The 22287-nt window shown below is 32.5% G+C and overlaps 1 protein-coding gene across 5 annotated transcripts in view; it reads left to right on the top strand.

The window, feature by feature from the left end:
• LOC143046075 (uncharacterized) overlaps positions 1-20566 on the top strand; it is a 28716-nt gene extending 8150 nt beyond the window's left edge. For all 5 annotated transcript variants that reach the window (XM_076219056.1, XM_076219052.1, XM_076219054.1 and 2 more), the window contains 11 exons: positions 783-888; positions 1456-1629; positions 2489-2712; positions 5263-5368; positions 5885-6058; positions 7155-7263; positions 9017-9195; positions 9628-9807; positions 13771-13894; positions 14368-14490; positions 15175-20566. In XM_076219056.1, the coding sequence (XP_076075171.1) occupies positions 783-888; positions 1456-1629; positions 2489-2712; positions 5263-5368; positions 5885-6058; positions 7155-7263; positions 9017-9195; positions 9628-9807; positions 13771-13894; positions 14368-14490; positions 15175-15302 (1627 nt within the window). In that variant the 3' untranslated portion in view covers positions 15303-20566. The remainder of the gene's footprint in view (positions 1-782; positions 889-1455; positions 1630-2488; positions 2713-5262; positions 5369-5884; positions 6059-7154; positions 7264-9016; positions 9196-9627; positions 9808-13770; positions 13895-14367; positions 14491-15174) is intronic.
• The last annotated feature ends 1721 nt before the right edge of the window (positions 20567-22287 follow it).

The following is a 22287-nucleotide window of genomic DNA, read 5'->3' as shown; positions in this document are numbered from 1 at the left end:
GTGATAACTTCGTAGCCTTTTGTGATCGATAAAATTGAGAATGGAAATGGGGAATGTGATAACTTCGTAGCCTTTTGTGATCGATAAAATTGAGAATGGAAATGGGGAATGTGCCAAAGAGACAACAACCCGACCATAGAGCAGACAACAGCAGAAGGTCACCAACAGGTCTTCAATGCAACGAGAAATTCTCGCACCCGGAGGCGTCCTTCAGCTGGCCCCTAAACAATTATATACTGGTTAAGTGATAATGAACCCCATACTAAACTCCAAATTGTACACAAGAAACTAAAAGTTAAAATAATACAAGACTAACAAAGGCCAGAGGCTCCTGACTTGGGACAGGCGCAAAAATGCGGCGGGGTTAAACATGTTTGTGAGATCTCAACCCTCCTCCTATACCTAGAAAAGTAAACGCATAAAGATATTTGTTTTAGCTAGTATTACAGATTTAGAAATAGATCCAGTTAAGAACCAATATTCTGGCCTTTTTGATATTTTATGATAATGTTGAAATCAAAGAATCTATTGTAACTAAATGGAATCTTGTTCTTTACTCACATCTTGTCCATACTCTTTGAAATTTAGAGTTTGTCATAAAATGTATCATTGGGAAAGAACTTAAGGTTAGGTAACTGGGAATAACCCCCTAGATGTGTATTTTAGTTATCTTGGTCTCTCTGTCTCATTGATATTGTCCACTATCTTGTTTTCTTCTTTTTTTGCTATATTGATAATGCATGTAAAACACAAACTTTATTGGTTGATGTATTTCCTTTCAGTTGGGCAGCAGATAGTGTAATAGGCAAACCTCGAGTGTACCCAAAATATGGTGATATTCCTGGAGCATGGGCCCAAGGAAAAAAAGATTCAAAACAGTTTATTGAGGTATGGAAAACCTGACAATTTAATATGATACAGATAAAACTACAGTATTTTAACTTTTACTCCTTAATATTTAACTAATAAGTTAAAGATATTTACATCAATAATATAATATTTTGAGTCCTTATTTTAATAGTATTTTTATTAAAAGAGGACATCCTGTAAAGTTTGCTGCGGGCTGAATTTAGTAATTCTTTTTCTTGATACAAATATACATTGACCTTTGGTCTTTTTAGCTCACCTGTCCCAATAGGTCAAGTGAACTTTTCTCATCTCTTGGCATCAGACTTCTGTCGTCGCCCTTCTTTTGTCTTCATCCTTCTTCTATTGTCTAACCACATTTGGCCCGAATCATCATTTCTGCGAGTTTAAATAATTTTTGATATCAAAGTTGATTTTTAAATTGTGTATGCATTTAATGTACATGAGGTAAAAGTGTCTCATTTGTCTTTGATTTTTATGCTGCTTTTATCTGATGTATAATATTATATTGAAACAATGTTATAAACTATATACATGTACTTACTTACTTACTTACATATATATCAACAGTTTATTTTAAACTTTTAGGTGGAATTTGAACAAGAAATGTACATACAAAAGATAGAAATATATGAAACCTACCACGCTGGGGCTGTAAAAACAATTTCTGCCAGAAAACCAGACAATGGTTATGAAGTTATATGGAAAACAAAATCAGTCACCAACATAAATAGCAGCAGAATATTTTCACCTAATTTTAAGGTAGTATGCTTTTATTTGTACCTTTTAATTTCTTGTGTCACAAATGATATCAGTTGATAAAAGATTTTCATTTTATGTCAAGTAACTTTTCAAGATTTACAAAATTGCATGAAATATTAAGAAAAGAATTGGGAAATTGTATGAAAAAATTGGCAAGTTATACTGGAACTATACACTGTTTACAATAGGGACTATATTCGTAGACAGCGAAAACCATTGGACAATATAAACTGTGTCCTTGGACCATACCAACGGAATAAAGTTCTCTAGGGAATAATAATGTTTTACCCTTCGTCCAACTACTCATCCGCCAGTCTTGATCTTGTCATCGTTTCTCCTTTGAAACTACTCAACTGAGTTTCATGAAGCCGTGTGTATAATAAGGACATTATATGTACATGTGCATATATACTGGAAATCATTATTATTATTCTATGTATTAAGCCCCTTTGAATTGCATGAAAACTACCCAACAGAATTGCATGAAACTATGTAGATAATAAGGTCATAATATATGTAGATGTGCATTGACAGGAAATCTAAAGTTTTAATTTTTATATCTAGGAGTTAAACCATTTTGAACACAGAATTTTTGCCTCAATATTCTACTGCATTAGTTTGTCATTGCAACTCATTTATAACCACACATCAGAATTTTATGAAACTTTGTAGATAATAAGGACGTTTCATGCAGATTTGCATATTCACAAAATATCTTTAGCAGTTGACTTTTGTAGGAGTTTTGAGTCATTCAACTCAGGAATCAGGTGATATTTTGCTTGCCTTATGACAATGGTGTATGTGAGGGTGCTCACACAAAGTTATAAAAACAGGTTTTAATATTTCTTAAATTTTTCAGGCGCTTTCATTTCTATGTAAGGTTTTGAGGATTGATATAGACTGTTTAGCATCAAAATCTTGGGTGGAAATTGATTCTATAAAAATTACTGGAACAGTACCACATCCTCACAACCAGACAACACCGTTACCAGCTATCAATAGCCAGCCAGTTCATAACCCAAACAATGTTGACCAGTGGGTATCCAGAGTGGTTAACTATTCCTCCGAATATGATGATAATTCGTAAGTTATTTAATTACAATACAAAAATGAATTAATTATTATATATTTTTAAAATATTTCTTTTTCAAGTCTCGTTGAAATTCTGATAAAATTGTCCAGAAAATATAACTTTAAGCTTATGTTGCTACTAGTTGTTATAAGTTGCATTTCTGCCTTTACGGCTAAAACTGTGTCACTTTTACTTTGAAGTTTTGTAAAAAATTACCCTGAAACAGAAAGTTGGTATGCGCTACTATTTTATTCAAAGGTCAAAACATAAGGCTGTTCAGCATATTTTCAACATTATTTGCCCCAACCTTATTAGAGTTTAAACTACTAAGATTCTGTACTGCCAATACCTTCACGTGTTGCCTACTTCAGAATTCAATTTTTACTGCAACAATAAGTTTTTATACTGGTAACAGTCCCAGAAGATAGTTTCTATGAGATGAAGCATAGAGATGATATCTGGGAACCAGTACATCAACAAAGCACATTATCTATGAATAGTATATATCTCCCCAAAAGAGACATGGTTTAAGAAACAGCTGTATTTACAATTTTAGTGCAACCATTTAAGTACTGTGGTATTACAACAGCCCCATTAAAGCAATATAATCATATTATTATCAGTCAGAGCTCAGACATAAATAAGTCTAAAGCTGCTTTTAACTCATTGAAACATAAAAAAATTGAAACATTTTATTTCACTAAAGGCCTCACATGAGGCATGATAGTACAACAGTATAACAAATAAGAAATAATGCATGTACAAACATATTCACAAAGGCATGAATAAATGGACTCATAGAGGTCTAAATTTGTAGATTCAAAGATTTGTCTCCCTTTAATTTAAGACAATTTATGACTTCAATAAGTTGATTAGTGTTAAGATAAAAATATTGGACCTTAATAAAAAAGCTGCAAATCTGGACTCCTACAAGCCAATAAATTAACAAAAATTGGTCAACTTCAAGACCCATGCATATTTATGTAATGGTCATGCATCAATATAAACTTCCAACCATGCATGTCGCAGTGAGCTTGGTAAACTCCCCTTAAAAGCTAAAATTTTGTTGTCTTCCATGAAATTTTTAGATCATTTAATCTCATCTAACAAAATCTTAGCTCATGACATATTTATTCAAACAAGAGAAAACAACCTATGGACAAGTAATATGAAGAAATGTATCCATAATCTGGGTTTCTCATATTTAACATCTTTTAATTTACCTATTACACCTATGCTTGCTCAAATTAAACAACGAATTCATGACCAAATTTTACAAGAACAGAATTCATATATTACAGAATCATCAAAACAGTTAAACTATCATTTTTTCGACATTTTTGTTTTTCAAATAAACGTGCACACTATGTTGACCAATTGAATATGCTGAAAGATACGGCACCTTTGGCAAAACTAAGGCTAAGTGCACACAATCTTGAAATTGAAAGAGGTAGATACATGCAAGTTAACAGAGAAGAAGGGTTGTGCAAATTATGTCATAATAAAAATATAGAAGACGAAAAACATTTTATCTTGCACTGCACAAAATATGAATCACAAAGAAACGTTCTTATATCAAAATTGTCCTATTTTAAAAATTATGACAAACAATCCAAAACTGAGGATGAATATATCAAAATATTACTTAATAACAAGTGTAGAAAAACACTTAGATTAATATCATCTTTTATTAATCAATCATTTGAATTAAGGAAAAATGTACTTATAAATGAGTAATATGAACAATTTGAAGCTATAACATACAATATACTTATGTCTGTAATCTATTCTTACAAATTAATCTATTATATATTGATATTTATAACTGCACATTTCATTGTTCGAAATGTGCCCAATGATATGCTATGTAGTATTGTTTAATTGCTGCATCATTAATTACTATTAGTATACTAGTTGTATGGGCCGTTGCAAATTATTGTAATTGAGTTTGTGCCAATAAAATATTTATTTGTATATGAAATTATGACAGTATTGAAAGACAATGCTTTGTCTTCTAAAGAAAAATATGCATGAGAGCCTAAAAAAACAGAAATAATGTTTATTTACTTTATAATGCAACTATCTATGGCCACACCAAATGAGGAAAATAATCTTATGTTAGGTAAAAATGTTCAATTAGATAATTAAACAACGATAGCTCATGTGAACCTTCAGACAGGTTTATGATGTCATAGGTGGTTTTGACCAGTAAATGAAATAATTTTTTCATAAACATAAATAGACGTAAAGAAGTCTGTCATTTTCTGACTTACATAAATGAAACACATTTTTATGAAAAATGCATATTTTGACTTCTGTAAGTCGAAAAACAGATTACGACTTGTTTATGTCTGAGCTCTGACTGATTATTATGATTGTTAATTGTATTTCCAGAAGCATTTTCTTTTGCTGTAATTTATGCCTTTCTGCATAGTGAATGGCTGTGTAACTTTTGATGGTGAATAGATATTCTTTCCAGCTATATTTTTAGGCTGATTTTTTTCCTAACTTTTAGTTTTCATCTGAAGATATGTTTGTCATGAGTATTTTTAATTTGTTAGGTGGCCTGCATCTTGTATTGCTGGAGAACCAAGAGTCTATCCAAGGTATGGTGATATAGCAGGATCATGGGCCCAGGGGACCACAGATGCTAATCAGTTTGTTGAGGTACATTTCATATAACTGTATCCATGATTTTAATAAGTGTTGTGCCTTAAAAGTATGTTTGATAGTAAGAAGAAATTTTAATGTTGTCTGTAGAAATACATACAAATTTTTTTGCAACAGTGATGAAATGAAATTCTGCATCTTGATTATGTTGTAATGGGGGAAGGCAGTGTGTAGGGAGCTCTTGACTCTCTTATGGAGCTACATATATGTTCAATGCATACATTTTTTTTACATGTTTACCTTGAATTGTAAATGTCATGCCCAACTATAAATAAAATTTACTTACTTACTTACTTACTATGTTCCACTCCTAAAATTTCATAGTTTGTTGTTCTCCCTTTTTAAAATCCTGGATCAGCATCTGGTGTGTGTGGCAATTTGTTCTGGACCTATCGCTATTCAAATTTAGACACCTACCTCTCATATCAGACTGTTAAACATTAAAATATAAAAGACTTAATTTCCCTAAATGTTCTAAAATATCAAATATATATTGTTCTTATCCTGTTTTAGGTCGAATTTGCAGAAAAGATTTTCATAGAAAAAATACATATTTATGAGACATATCATGCAGGAGCGGTAAAGAAAATTTTAGCCAAACGTCCAAATGGAGAGTGGTGTACCGTATGGGAGACAGAAAGGGTTATATGTCAGAACAGCAGTAGGATATTTTCACCATCATTTCAGGTAGAATTTCAAGCATGTTGATTTATACTTAAGTTGGAACTAAAAGAAACAATATGGAATTGAATGAATATAAACTGGAAAGTTCATTGCTAGTATGTAATCAGCAGATAGCAAAGACCCTTTAATACTATTAGTGTTTAAGCTAAATCAAAGTTTTATGTAACAATTACCCATCCTACTTAAGAACTGTGTAAAATTTCTGAAAAGTTCAATATAAAAGGACCATGTGATAACTCAGTTTTTCACTTACTGTTGGTTCATTATTATTCATTGGATACCAATTTTTGTGGGATTCATGGGTACAGGTGAACCACAAATTTATATATTTAATGAATTACAAATACACTATAGGCTTTGTATTCAGAGATTGGCAAAACCAAGAAATGAAATATCCACGAAAATGCAAGTTTTCCCCAATTTATGAAAATTAATACCCACAAAAATAAATGAATCTACAGTAAATTTGAAACCATGATTTAATTTTTTCCATTCTGTATTGAATTTAACCTCTGCATAGGCATATGCACTTCACTGCTTAGTAACATAACCACAAATATAGCCTACAAATACAAAACAACTATAACATCACAAATCATGTCATTGAGAAAAGAGTTGGCATGATTACAAGTGTAATAGTCATAAATAAATAGTTTGTATCTTATAAACTGGTTGACAGCATGAAATGTACTAGTAATATTCTCATTCATTTATAAAACAAATATTTGTTAATGCTACTATATCATGATTAATATTCCTTAACCTGGAAAAAATATCTGTAAGACATACACATTTTGATAGCTAGCTAGAGCAATTTAAGGACCTTGTTTAAAAATGTCTCAGTTGGTACTTTACTGCATCAATATAAAATGGGGAATGGGGAATGTGTCAAAGAGACAACAACAACCTGTTGGATCAATGAGCAGAAAACAGCCAAAAACCACTAACACAGCAAAAAAAAGCATCACTTTTTGTTATGTAAATACTTTTATGGTTTTATTATTTTACTTTATATAATGTACAATATAACAAAAAAATAAAATACCAGATACTCGTATTTAAGTACACGTACAACTTTTCTATTTTGTTATTTCTACAGAAATTGAGTTTTCAATGTAACCTACTGAGAATAAATGTTGATTGTACTGTGTCTGGATCATGGGTAGAAATTGATGCCATCAAAATCTCAGGAACTAAGTTCAATTTTGGTAAGTAAGTTAAAGCAATATAAAAAAGTGTCTGTACTTTTGATATAAACTGGAAATCCCTTTAAATTTAGTTATAAAAAAATATTTATTATTTGGTATCCACAATTGATTAATTAAATATGCAATAAAAGATTCAACTCATAGACATGTTTTTGAAGCTGTTCATATGTATGATCCAATTAGAAAAACTGATCTAGATTATAAAAAGGGACAAAAGTTTTTAAAAATTCTCAATCATTTTTTATTCTTTTGACTTTTATGAAAACATAGAAATACAATTAAAATTGGTTTCCAAAAGAAACAAAGAAGTAGCAAAACAATCTGCAAATAAAAACTATCTTACACAAATGAACTTTATTTTCAACACCAAATTGAAAGTAATTAATTATAAGACAGACCTGATATTCAATTCTTCAAATTCAAAGCCATCTGTAAAATGTCTACAGTTAAAAAAAAAATTCACCTGAGGATGTTATACGGCAAGTAAAACCTTAAGATATGCATTATTTATAACTATAAGTTGACAGTTTTAATATTTTTATAGTTTTCTTTTATCCGTAATTCCGTAATTCTGCAACAAACCATTATACAGACTTTTTTTCTAAACGCCTTTGGATATTGGGCTGATTTTTGGTATGTGATTTAACCATGATGAGTTACAGATCAAGGTTAAGTTTCGTTGCGCTCCGCTAATTTTTACCGCAATAACAGGCTTTGGACTTTGATAAATTGTTGAAAAGCACAGTTAAACGGACTTGTTTTCTACACGCTTTCAGATAATAATAATTTTTGTCATGTGAGTTAACCAAGAAGAGTTACAGATCAAGTTTAAGTTTTGTTCTGCTCGTCTAATTTTGCCGAAATTACGGGCTATGGACTTTGATAAATTGTTGAAAATCACAGTTATACAGACTTTATTTCTAAATGCTTTCTGATATTGGGCTGATTTTTGGTATGTGAGCTTACCAATGATTAGTTACAGATCAAGTTTAAGTTTTGTTCCGCTCGGCTAATTTTTTCTGTAATTTCGTGCTTTGGACTTTAATAATTTTTTGAAAATCACAGTTATACAGACTTTTTTTCTAAATGCTTTTAGATATTGGGCTAATTTTTGGAATGTGAGCTTACCATGATGAGTTACAGATCCAAAATTAGCGGTTTACAACTTTGTTGTAATCACAGTTGTATGGACTTTTTTCTAGACGCCTCCAGATTTTGAGCTGATTTTTAATATGTGAGACTATCATCATATTTGTGTCCTTATGTGTTTATATTGAAATTGCAGATTTTTCAACTTTTTGAGAGGGGCCATTCATGTCGCTTTGACACATCTAGTTTAACTACATTTTCCATTCAGATTTTCCCCTGTGTTCTTTCATTATTATGAATAAACATTGTTTCACACTTTGTTGCCAAAGTTTGCCAAAGTTTACTTTTCAAATTACCAAACACAAGATTGAATGGAATTTTTTTTTTATAACCGTAAACATTTTACAGATGACTTTGGATTTGAACAGTTTGCATACTTGTTCTTTTTGTAATATTACAAGTTTTATTAAAAATATTAATAAGCACATTACGGGTATATTTCTTTAGTTCTTTAGGTGCACCCTATTAAAACTCCTGTCACTATATTTTAATCAAAGCCAGTGGGAAACTGCATCATTTCTTTATATTTCTTTAAATGAATGTACACTTTGTGTTTCATTATACATCTATAATATGATAATACAAAAATTCTGATTTATTTTAGCCATCCCACCAGCACCAGATGATATTACGAATGATTTAGCCAAACTTGTCAATAGTTCAATGTATAGTGATATCCAGTTTGATGTAAATGGAGTTAAATTCCTTGCTCACAAAGCCATCTTGTGTGTCAGATCAGAATACTTTAGGGCTATGGTTCATTTTGAAGAAAATGCTTTAAAGGTAAGATTTAATATCAAATTGTAAGAAAGCATAGGAAAATGTTTAGAAAATGATGAAATTGGATATGTTGGTTTTCATGAATGAGATAACAATAATAAGTTCACATAATATCTAGAGGTCAATTGTCTGGAATAAAATTCAGGTGAAAGTATCATAGGTCAAAGGCCATAAATTGTTCAGAGTCAAAATTGATTTAAAGGAAATAATACAAAAAATCATAAGACACACAAGAAAAACTACCCAATGTCTCTCTGTCATCAAAATCAAAGGCAGAGAGATGTACATAATGCTGTCTACCACAATACAAGTGTGACTATATCATATATTGACTTCTGAATGACCTAAATTTTAGGAAGGTTGTAAATAAATTTAAAAGACTAGACACACCTAATTCAGTTATATATGTATGAGTATAATTTTATCTTCCTTTAGGCTGGTGGACAAGGAACAACTCAACCAACTGCCCCTCCCCTACAATCTGAAGCAGTGTACCCACCTAAACAGTTGTATAATGCGCTCCCATCATATGATTCTCTTACTCAGTACCAACCTGCTATACCCTCTGGACCAGTGCCTGGACCTGCTCAATATCACAACCAATTGCCAACACAGGTAATATCACCAACACCAACAAACACAGGTAACATCACCACCAACAACCAACACTGGAAATATAACCACCAACAACAAACACAGGTAACATCACCACCAACAACCAACACTGGAAATATAACCACCAACAACCAACACAGGTAATATCACTATCAACAACAAATACAGGTAACATCACCATCAACAAATAATCACAGGTAATATCAGGACTAACAACAAACACTGGTAACATCACCACCAACAACCCAACACAGGTAATATCACCATCAACAACAAACACAGGTAACATCACCACCAACAACCAACACTGGAAATATAACCACCAACAACAAACACAGGTAACATCACCACCAACAACCAACACTGGAAATATAACCACCAACAACCAACACAGGTAATATCACGATCAACAACAAACACAGGTAACATCACCACCAACAACCAACACTGGAAATATAACCACCAACAACCAACACAGGTAATATCACCATCAACAACAAATACAGGTAACATCACCATCATCAAATAATCACAGGTAATATCACGACCAACAACAAACACTGGTAACATCACCACGAACAACAAACACGGGTAATATCACAACCAACAACAAACACGGGAAACATCACCACCAACAACAAACAAAGGTAATATCACCAACAACAATCACAGGTGACATCACTATCAACAACAAACACAGGTAACATCACCACCAACAACAAACACAGGAAATATCACCAACAACAATCACAAGTGATATCACTATCAACAACAAACACAGGTAACATCACCACCATCAACACATAGCTAGTATCACCACTAACAATAAACACAAGTAATATCACAAACAACAATCACAGGTAACATCACCATCGACAAGTAAACACAGGCAATATCGCGACCAACAACAAACACAGGTAACATCACCACCAACAACAAACAGCTTGTATCACCACCAACAATAAACACATTTTATATCACCAACAACAATCACAGGTAACATCACCATCAACAAGTAAACACAGGCAATATCACAACAAACAACAAACACAGGTAACATCACCACCAACAACAAACAGCTTGTATCACCACCAACAATAAACACATGTTATATCACCAACAACAATCACAGATAACATCACCATCAACAACTAACACAGGTAACATCACCATCAACAACAAACAGCTAGTATCACCACCAACAATAAACACAGGTTATATCAGCAACAACAATCCCAGGTAGCATCACCATCAACAAAAATCACAGGTAACATCACCATCAACAACAAATACAGGTAACATCACCAACAACAAATAATCACAGGTAATATCACCAACACCAACAAACACAGGTAACATCACCACCAACAACCAACACTGGAAATATAACCACCAACAACAAACACAGGTAACATCACCACCAACAACCAACACTGGAAATATAACCACCAACAACCAACACAGGTAATATCACTATCAACAACAAATACAGGTAACATCACCATCAACAAATAATCACAGGTAATATCAGGACCAACAACAAACACTGGTAACATCACCACCAACAACCCAACACAGGTAATATCACCATCAACAACAAACACAGGTAACATCACCACCAACAACCAACACTGGAAATATAACCACCAACAACAAACACAGGTAACATCACCACCAACAGCCAACACTGGAAATATAACCACCAACAACCAACACAGGTAATATCACGATCAACAACAAACACAGGTAACATCACCACCAACAACCAACACTGGAAATATAACCACCAACAACCAACACAGGTAATATCACCATCAACAACAAATACAGGTAACATCACCATCATCAAATAATCACAGGTAATATCACGACCAACAACAAACACTGGTAACATCACCACGAACAACAAACACGGGTAATATCACAACCAACAACAAACACGGGAAACATCACCACCAACAACAAACAAAGGTAATATCACCAACAACAATCACAGGTGACATCACTATCAACAACAAACACAGGTAACATCACCACCAACAACAAACACAGGAAATATCACCAACAACAATCACAAGTGATATCACTATCAACAACAAACACAGGTAACATCACCACCATCAACACATAGCTAGTATCACCACTAACAATAAACACAAGTAATATCACAAACAACAATCACAGGTAACATCACCATCGACAAGTAAACACAGGCAATATCGCGACCAACAACAAACACAGGTAACATCACCACCAACAACAAACAGCTTGTATCACCACCAACAATAAACACATTTTATATCACCAACAACAATCACAGGTAACATCACCATCAACAAGTAAACACAGGCAATATCACAACAAACAACAAACACAGGTAACATCACCACCAAAAACAAACAGCTTGTATCACCACCAACAATAAACACATGTTATATCACCAACAACAATCACAGGTAACATCACCATCAACAACTAACACAGGTAACATCACCATCAACAACAAACAGCTAGTATCACCACCAACAATAAACACAGGTTATATCAGCAACAACAATCACAGGTAGCATCACCATCAACAAAAATCACAGGTAACATCACCATCAACAACAAATACAGGTAACATCACCAACAACAAATAATCACAGGTAATATCACCACCAACAACAAACACAGGTAATATCACCAACAAATACAGGTAACATCACCATCAACAGCAATTGCAGGTAACATCACCATCAACAACAAACATAGGTAATATCATCACCAACAACAAACACAAGTAATATCACCAACAACAATCACAGGTAACATCACCATCAACAACAAACACAGGTAATATCACCACCAACAGCAAACTCATGTTTTATCACCACCAACATCAAACACAGGTAATATCACCATCAACAAAAATTACAGGTTACATCACCATTAACTATGAACATAAGTAATATAACCACCAACAACAAACACGGGTAATAACATCTAACAACAAACACAGGTCTTATCACCACCACCAACAACAACCACATGTTATATCACCACCAACCAACACATGTAATATTACCTCCAACAACAATCACAAGTAATATCACTACCAACAAAAGACATGTGTAATATCACCACTGACAACAAACACAGGTGACAACACCCTCAACAACCAACAACCAACACAGGTAATATCACCTCCAACAAAAATCACATGTAACATCACTACAACAGTCACAGGATATATCACCATCAACAACAAACACAGGCAATACCAACAACCTACAGATTTAATATCACCACCAACAGCAAACTCAGGTAATATCACCACCACTATCAATCACAGGTAATATCATCATTTACAACCAACACAGGTAATATCACCACCAACAACAAACACAGGTAACATCACAACCAACAACAAACACAGGCATATCACCATCACTCACAATCACAGGTAATATCACCATTTACAACCAACACAGGTAATATCACCATCAACAACCAACACAGGAAATATCACCACTGCTAACAATCACAGGTTATATCACCATTTACAACCAACACAGGTAATATCACCATCAACAACAAACACAGGTAAAGCTATTTTAAAGGAAACTCACAGAGAGACTCTTATATCTTCGTTGTAATGAAAAATTGAAAAGTCATGTTAGGACAATTTTAATATTTTCACCATTGCCTTTATGATAATTTTGTGCTTTAAAACTTTTACATTTTTTTGTTTGAGTTTTAAAGAATATTTTCAAGAAACCATGTGGCAGCATGGTTTTTTTTTAATTCAATAGAAATGTATTGTTTGTTTGAAAGGTTAATTGAATGGGGTATAAAATATCTTAATTTTATTTGCATATTGTATGAGTATCAAAAATGCCTGTCATGAAAGAAGGTTAAATAACATTTATATATTTTAGCTAATTGAAACTTTAATAACCATGTTTATTTTTGTCAATTTAGGCTCAGTCACCAATCAAATTGAAGGATGTGGAGCCAGGAGTATTTGCCGTTGTATTACATTATGTATACACACACAGAATTCGACCACAGTGTTCACCACATGTTCTACCACATGTCTGGAGATGTAAGTTTATGATATATTTTTCCCTATTTATTGGATATATTGGAAAGTAATTACAAATATATCAATGTGCCTACTATTCAGTATAAAACACTTCACTAAAAATTCACATTCCACAGAAAAAATCTTTTAATACGTGTATAACAATTTTTTTCTATATTGATAATGATAATGAAAATTCAAAAGAAGCTTTGAATTGTTTATTAAATTCCATTTAAACTGCAGTTTATTTAATATTCTGCCTGGAGATTGTATTAAAATTACATTTACATATTAAAATCTAACTATTTCAGTCATGAAAATATTAAATATCCAAAGATCAAAGTCTATTAAACATGTCAAGTTAATTTAAAATACTATTTAGTAATTTATATTTATACTCATTCAATTCCTCACAATAACTTACAACATTTATGTAAGGGGGGGAGGAACATTTGGTGTATTTTTATATAATGCTAATTATCCTTGTTTTATAGTAGCTGATAGATTTTCTATGGATGGTTTGAAGGCCCTGGCAGTCTTACAACTGAGTACTTCATTAACAACTGACAATGTTATAGATATTTATCTGAAAGTGATACATGCACTTCCTGTTAGTGGTAAGTCGACCAACACATCTGTCTTAGTTTGTTTTTATCACCGGTACAATTCTTGCCAGATTTTTATGAAATATTCATATTGATCAAATGTTTATATCACCGGTACAATTCTTGCCAGATTTTTATGAAATTCATATTGATCAAAGGTTTATATCACCAGTACAAATTTTAAAATCAGTGCCAATCAACTATTTTTAAAGTAGTTAATATGTCCTTTGAAAATATAAATTATCATAAATATCATCCACTTGAAAATCAATATATCCCTTGGAAATGAATATTATCTAAAAATTATTGTATTTGACAAGTACCAAAAGACATATTTTTTAGTGGAAAGGAAAATTCCATCATAAGAACTCTTACACCTTGTCAATTTTTTATGAAATCTTTATCAAGGGTTTGAAAAAAATAGCTGATGAGCTGTTTTAAAGTTTGTTGTAATGCCACTTGGAAACAAACATTACATGGAGTATGGTATTGTAAGTGATCTCACACTAACATATGGAGTTATTTCCCTTGGACAGATACAATATGTGTGTGCATTGACAGATGAACTTTAAATCCTGTTCTTTTATTTTCTTGCGTACATAAATAAACAGTATCCTTCCATCACTTGATTGAACATTTTAAATGAAAAATACTCCTCATAATATAATCATTTAAATATTAGTTTTATGATTTCAGATAACATGAAAGATGTTTGTGAACTTTTTATGCAGAATCATATGGCAGAGGTTGTGAGACATAGAACATTTATGAGTTTAAACAAACAACTTATAGCAGAATTAACAAGGAAAATGGTTGGCAAATAAATTGATAGATATAGCAAAGAATCTTAAACAATGCTTGTCCGTGTGAGCCAAGGCTCTGGGTCGAAGACGGTACTTTCACCTGTAATGATTTACAAATTGTGACTTGGATGGAGAGTTGTCTCATTGGCACTCACACCACATCTTCTTATATCTATATAGAATTAATTTCATTCTTTTTTAAATTAATTGAACTTTGTTTTTTTGAGCGATTAATCTTAGATGAAATGTCTTTAGGGGTAATCAAAGATTACATTTCTTAGCTTAGAGTAAGACTAAACATTCTTGATGAATATATTGATTGGATTTTAGATTAAAGGATAAATACAGCACTCGTGACAATAATACCCTCAAAGGTCTTAATTAAGTCCATATTATATAGAATAAAGAAATTAATGTTTATCTTACACTTATATTGAATTACAGATGCTGTAAATACAAATTAAGAATCAGAAGTAGTAGTAGAATTAGATTATATTGGGCATTAAATTCAATCATTAATGGATTGTTAAAGAAGTAACTAAATATTTTTATATTTTGATCACAAGGAAAAAGTTGTTTTCCTGCTATTTTTTTTATTTGTTTTAAACAAGTTTAATATATTTCATGCAGTAATACGGGTAAGTCTTTTTAGAAACGTTTGATTTTTAATTATGAAATTTTATAAAAGTGTTACTGTTATTTATCAATTGTGTTCTATTGAACAGGGTGTCTTAATTTTTAGCTTACCTTGCCCGAAGGGCCAAGTGGGCTTTTCTCATCATTTGGTGTCCGTCGTGCGTCATCGGCGTAAATATTTTACATTTTGAACTTCTTCTAGAGAACCTCTGAATGGAATGTAACCAAACATGGCATGAATGTTCCTTATGAGATGCTGACCAAGTGTTCTTACTTTGCAGCCGATCCATCATCCAAGATGGCCACCAGTGGTGGACTTAGTTTAACATAGGACCCTATGGGAAATGCATACAAATGACTTCTTTTAGAGAACCACTGAATGGAATGAAACCAAACATATTATGAATGTTCCTTATGAGGTGCTGACCAAGTTTTGTTACTTTGTAGCAGATCTGTCATCCAAGATGGCCGCCAGCAGGGGATTTAGTTTAACAAAGGACCAGATGGGAAATACATATAAATGTTTTCTTTTAGAGAACCACTAAATGGAATGGTACCAAACATAACATGAATGTTCCTTATGAGATGCTGACTAAGTGTTGTTACTTTGTAGCCCATCCAACATCCAAGATGGCTGCCAGTTGGGTGACTTGGTTTAACATAGGACCCTACGGGAAATGCATACAAATGACTTCTTTTAGAGAACCACTGAATGGAATGAAACCAAACATAGCCTGAATGCTCCTTATGAGGTGCTGCCCAAGTGTTGTTACTTTGTAGCCAATCCATCATCCAAGATGGCCGCAAGTGGGGACGTGGTTTAACATAGGACCCTATCGGAAGTACATACAAATGTCTTCTTTTAGAGAACCACTAAATGGAATTAAACCAAACATGGCATGAATGTTCCTAATGAGATGCTGACCAAGTGTTGTTACTTTGTAGCCATTCCATCATCCAAGATGGCCGACAGTGGGGGCACTTAGTTTAACATAGGACCCTATGGGAAATACATACAAATTTCTTCTTTAAGAGAACCACTGAATGGAAAGAAACCAAACATAGCATGAATGTTCCTGATGAGATGCTGACCAAGTGTTGCTACTTTGTAGCCGATCCATCATCCAAGATGGCTGCCAGTGAGGGACATAGTTTAAAAGAGGGACGAAAGATACCAAAGGGACAGTCAAACTCATAAATCTAAAACAAACTGACAATGCCATGGCTAAAAATGAAAAAAGACAAACAAACAACAGCAAACACGACACAACATAGAAAACTAAAGAATAAACAACACGAACCCCACCAAAAAACTAGGGGTGATCTCAGGTGCTCCGGGACCATGGAACATGGGACCCTACAGAAAATGCATACAAAAGTCTTCTTCTAGAGAACCACTGAATGGAATGAAACCAAACATAGCATGAATGCTCCTTTCCGAGTCAGGTGCTGGCCAAGTGTTGTTAATTTGTAGCCAAATTTTATCTTTTTTTATATGATTTCCAAAACCCAAGTAGAGTCAGGTGAGTGATACAGGCTCTTCAGAGCCTCTAGTTTTTAAACTACTATATGTGCAATGTGAAGGCTATTTTGTGTTGGAAAGATTCCAATTTTGTTAAACAAAGTACTTTTTAGTTTATTGCATGATGCTTTACAATTGTTATTTCCTTAAACTTTATCTTTTTACTGTATAAAGATTGATTTTTCATTTATCTCAGAATGTTGGTTTGATATTCAAACTATGTATTTTTTTGGACAGATTTGTTTTTGCAGCATGCTGTTTTTAACTGAATATCGAAACACATTGATATTTAGTATATTAGATTAGAAGATATGTGAAAAAAGCCATCAATATTAATCAAAAAACAGTTATTTGCACACTTTAGTATGTTAAGTATATGTATTAATGTTGGTTTTCCTTATTTATGCATGCTTGTTTCTGTTAATAACATGAAGTCAGTTTTTTTTTGTATGCTAATTGTTATTTCCTGTTTAGTTTTTAAGTTTTTTTTATTTCTCTTAATTCATGTAAATAAGTCAATGAAAGTCATTTTTTTTTACACCTGTTTGATAATAACTCAAAAATGCTTTAACTAATTTTATGAAACTTTGGTGAGTTGTTTATATCTATTGACGTAAGTTCCTCTTCAATTTTTTTCTAAATTCATAAAAAAAGATTTTCCATTTTTTGGACAATAATACAAAAAAGCTTTTTCCCTTAAAATTTGGTAACTGCTTTATATTTATTAAAATAAGCTTTATTGAGTGTTTTATAAATTTTTATTATCACATTAATGAGTAATGGAAGTTTATTCATTGAAGAGAAAGTGACAGGCCTATCATGCACTCATTGCACAGGTCTTTATTATTTTTATACGACCACAAAAATTGTAATTTTTCGTCGTATATTGCTATCACGTTGGCGTTGTCGTCGTCGTCGTCCAAATACTTTTAGTTTTCACACTCTAACTTTAGTAAAATTGAATAGAAATCGATGAAATTTTGACACAAGGTTTATGACCACAAAAGGAAGGTTTGGATTGATTTTGGGAGTTTTGGTCTAAACATGTTAGGAATTAGGGGCCAAAAAGGGCCCAAATAAGCATTTTCTTGGTTTTCGCACTATAACTTTAGTTTAAGTGAATAGAAATCTATGAAATTTTGACACAAGGTTCATGACCACAAAAGGAAGGTTCGGATTGATTTTGGGAGTTTTGGTTCCAACAGTTTAGGAATTAGGGGCCAAAAAAGGGCCCAAATAAGCATTATTCTTGGTTTTCGCACAATAACTTTAGTATAAGTAAATAGAAATCATTGAAATTTATACACAAGGTTTATGACCATAAAAGGAAGGTTGGTATTGATTTTGGGAGTTTTGGTCCCAACAGTTTAGGAATAAGGGGCCCAAAGGGTCCAAAATTGAACTTTGTTTGATATCATCAAAAATTGAATAATTGGGGTTCTTTGATATGCTTAATCTAACTGTGTATGTAGATTCTTAATTTTTGATCCCGTTTTCTAATTGGTCTACATTAAGGTCCAAAGGCCCCAACCGTTCAGGGTTAAACCTCTGCGGTCGTATAAAGCTGCGCCCTGCGGAGCATCTGGTTCACATTTATTTTTTGACATGCTTTTCATTGGAACCTTGTAATGTATTAGTGGTTGTATAAAGGGAGGGCATGTGGGTTCTAAGGTTAATCTATTTCTGTGCAATGACTTGTTTACCTTACATTGAGCTTTACAAGTATTTTATGTTGCTACTGATAACAAAATGGGGATCACCTTTCATAATAATGGTGGTCACTTTTGCAGTCCTTGATTGATTTGAAAATACCACTTCCGTCCAGTGTTGTCTTTGTGCAATAACTTGAGATCTGATTAACCAATGTTTTATTTCAAATATTATTATTTTGTTACTGATAACACAATGAAGGTCAAGGTAAGTATTGATGACTTGCAACTTTGCTATTATGGAGGTCCCTGATTGATTTGAAAAAGTCATTTTAAGTCATTTCCATTGCAATAAGCTGAGAATCTTTTAACTATGATGCATTTTGATTTTTTATATATGTTGCAACTAATGACAAAAAGGAGGTCAGTTTTGATAATGACAAATTTCATTTTTATCAGTCAGGAGTAACGGTCCTTGATTACTTTTATCAATGGCACTAATAAAAGAGTTATTTTGACACACTTTTGTTTTAAGCATAAGTTTATAGTGATATTTTAAAATACAGAAATCTTAAATGAAAGCAAGGAGTTGTGGTATGCTATTCAAGGAGAAAACTAAATCATAAGGAAGATAAAAACTACAGCTTACTTTTAATTTTTCATTAATTTTCTTTTCATGATGCTATGTTATTTACTTTTTTAAATGAAAAGATTAAAAAAGATATTTTTGTTTTATGCTAAAGCTAAAACAATTTGTCTTTCTTATGAATCAAAAGGAGTTGTAAGATTGACATTAAAGAGACAGCAGCCTAACAAATAAAAACAAAGACAGATCCACATATTTATATTGTAATGTTATCAGGTATTTAAATAGAGTATTAAGCAATCTAATTAAAATTAAATCTTTGCTCTCTCTCTCTCTCTCTTTTAGGCTTGGTTTCTGCAATGAGCAAAATATTTTAATTGTTTATTTAGAACAAATAATCTAATTATTTAGATTGCAGTATTTATCAGACAATCAATAATTGTTTTTGTTAAATTGTTACTGTATAATCAAACTTATTTATTATATTTTCTTGATATTGTTATGAATTTGTCTTTCTTATGAGTTATATTTTATCACTTTACAATGTGTGTATTTAGATATTTATTTATAAATTAGTTGTGTGATTTTGATATACTTTGTTAATTGTTAATTCTGAAATAGTAAATGAGAAAGTGCTTATTCTTAATTGTTACAAATCTTTTAACTGTTGATGATTATTAATTACCACAAATATATAGAAAACAATTACCAATTTTAATCAGAGATTTCTAATACTTTTTGCTATTTGACAGCATTAGATATGTTTTAAAAATACTTTATCTGAATATTCTGTTTGTAAAATTATTATTAATATAACAGAATTTACTACAGATATTTGTTACATATGTTGAACATATTCATCAACAAACATAAAACTGTAAAGAGTTGAAAAGTCTTCATTTATTTATTGTCGAGCCTGCAACTTTTGTTGCAGAAAGCTCGACATAGGGATAGTGATGCGGCGGCGGCGGCGGCTACGGCAGCGGCGTTAGCTAACTTTTTGAAAGCTTTATATTTTAGAAGGTGGAGGACCTGGATGCTTCATACTTTGTATATAGATGCCTCATGTTACGAAGTTTCCGTCAGTCACATGTCCAATGTCCTTGACCTCATTTTCATGGTTCAGTGACCACTTGAAAAAAAAGTTCAAATTTTTTGTAATGTTGAATTCTCTCTTATTATAAGTAATAGGATAACTATATTTGATATGTGCGTACCTTGCAAGGTCCTCATGTCTGTCAGACAGTTTTCACTTGACCTCGACTTCATTTCATGGATCAGTGAACAAGGTTAAGTTTTGGTGGTCAAGTCCATATCTCAGATACTATAAGCAATAGGGCTAGTATATTCGGTGTATGGAAGGACTGTAAGGTGTACATGTCCAACTGGCAGGTGTCATCTGACCTTGACCTCATTTTCATGGTTCAGTGGTTATAGTTAAATTTTTGTGTTTTGGTCTGTTGTTCTCATACTATATGCAATAGGTCTACTATATTTGTTGTATGGAATGATTGTAAGGTGTACATGTCTAGCGGGCAGATGTCATGTGACCTTGACCTCATTTTCATGGTTCAGTGGTCAAAGTTAAGTTTTTGAGTTTTGGTCTTTTTATCTAATACTATATGCCTTAGGTCAACTATATTTGGTGTATGGAAATATTTAATGATCTTTATGTCAGTCGCGCAGGTTTTATTTGACCGTGACCTCATTTTCACGGTTCATTGCACAGTGTTAAGTTTTTGTGTTTTGGTCTATTTTTCTTAAACAGTATAAGTAATGGGTCAACTATATATGTTGTATAGAAGCATTGTTAGCTGTACATGTCTGCCTGGCATGGTTCATCTGACCTTGACCTCATTTTCAAGGTTCATTGGTCTTTGTTTAGTTATCTTGGTTAATGTTAAGTTTATGGTACAGTTGTTATAAAGCTTAGCTTTTTACTTAGGACTATCAACATAATATCAATGATTAGTATAGAAGGCGAGACATTTCAGCGTGTGCACTCTTGTTAATATTATTATGGCTTGCAGATATCCATATTACATATTACTTCCTTGCAATACTCACAGAATGCTTGTTATTATTATTATAGCTTGCAGATATCCATATTACTATTATAGTTTGGGTCTGATTCATAATTTGGTCATTTACAAAAGAAACAATGTGTACTTGTTAGATCTAAAAAAAAGCCATAGAGTTGTTCAGCTACTAATCAATGTGTTACAATGTTTTTCATCTATAGAAATGTTTGTCAGCTTCTTTTCTGCGATTTGGGGTGTGTTTGATTTGAGAAAACTAGAGTTTGCCAGTTTCTAATCTGCAAGTTGGGGTGTGTTTGATCTGAGGAAAAAATAGTGTCCGCTTTTTATAAGTGTGTTTGGGTGTGTTTGATCTGAGGAAAAACAAGAGTTTGTCAGCTAATTATTTAGTGTGTTGGGGTGTGTTTGATCTAAGGTAAAACTAGAGTTTGTCAGCTACTAATCTGCAAATTGGTTTGTGTTTGATATAAGAAAAAACAAGAGTTTGTCAGCTTCTTATCTGCAAGTTGGGGTGTGTTTGATCTGAGAAAAAACTAGTTTGTCAGCTTCTAATCTGCAAGTTGGTGTGTGTTTG

This window comes from Mytilus galloprovincialis, chromosome 9 (genome assembly GCF_965363235.1).
Source record: "Mytilus galloprovincialis chromosome 9, xbMytGall1.hap1.1, whole genome shotgun sequence".
NCBI classification, from domain to species: Eukaryota; Metazoa; Mollusca; class Bivalvia; order Mytilida; family Mytilidae; genus Mytilus; species Mytilus galloprovincialis.
This window is presented reverse-complemented; position numbering and strand designations above follow the sequence as displayed.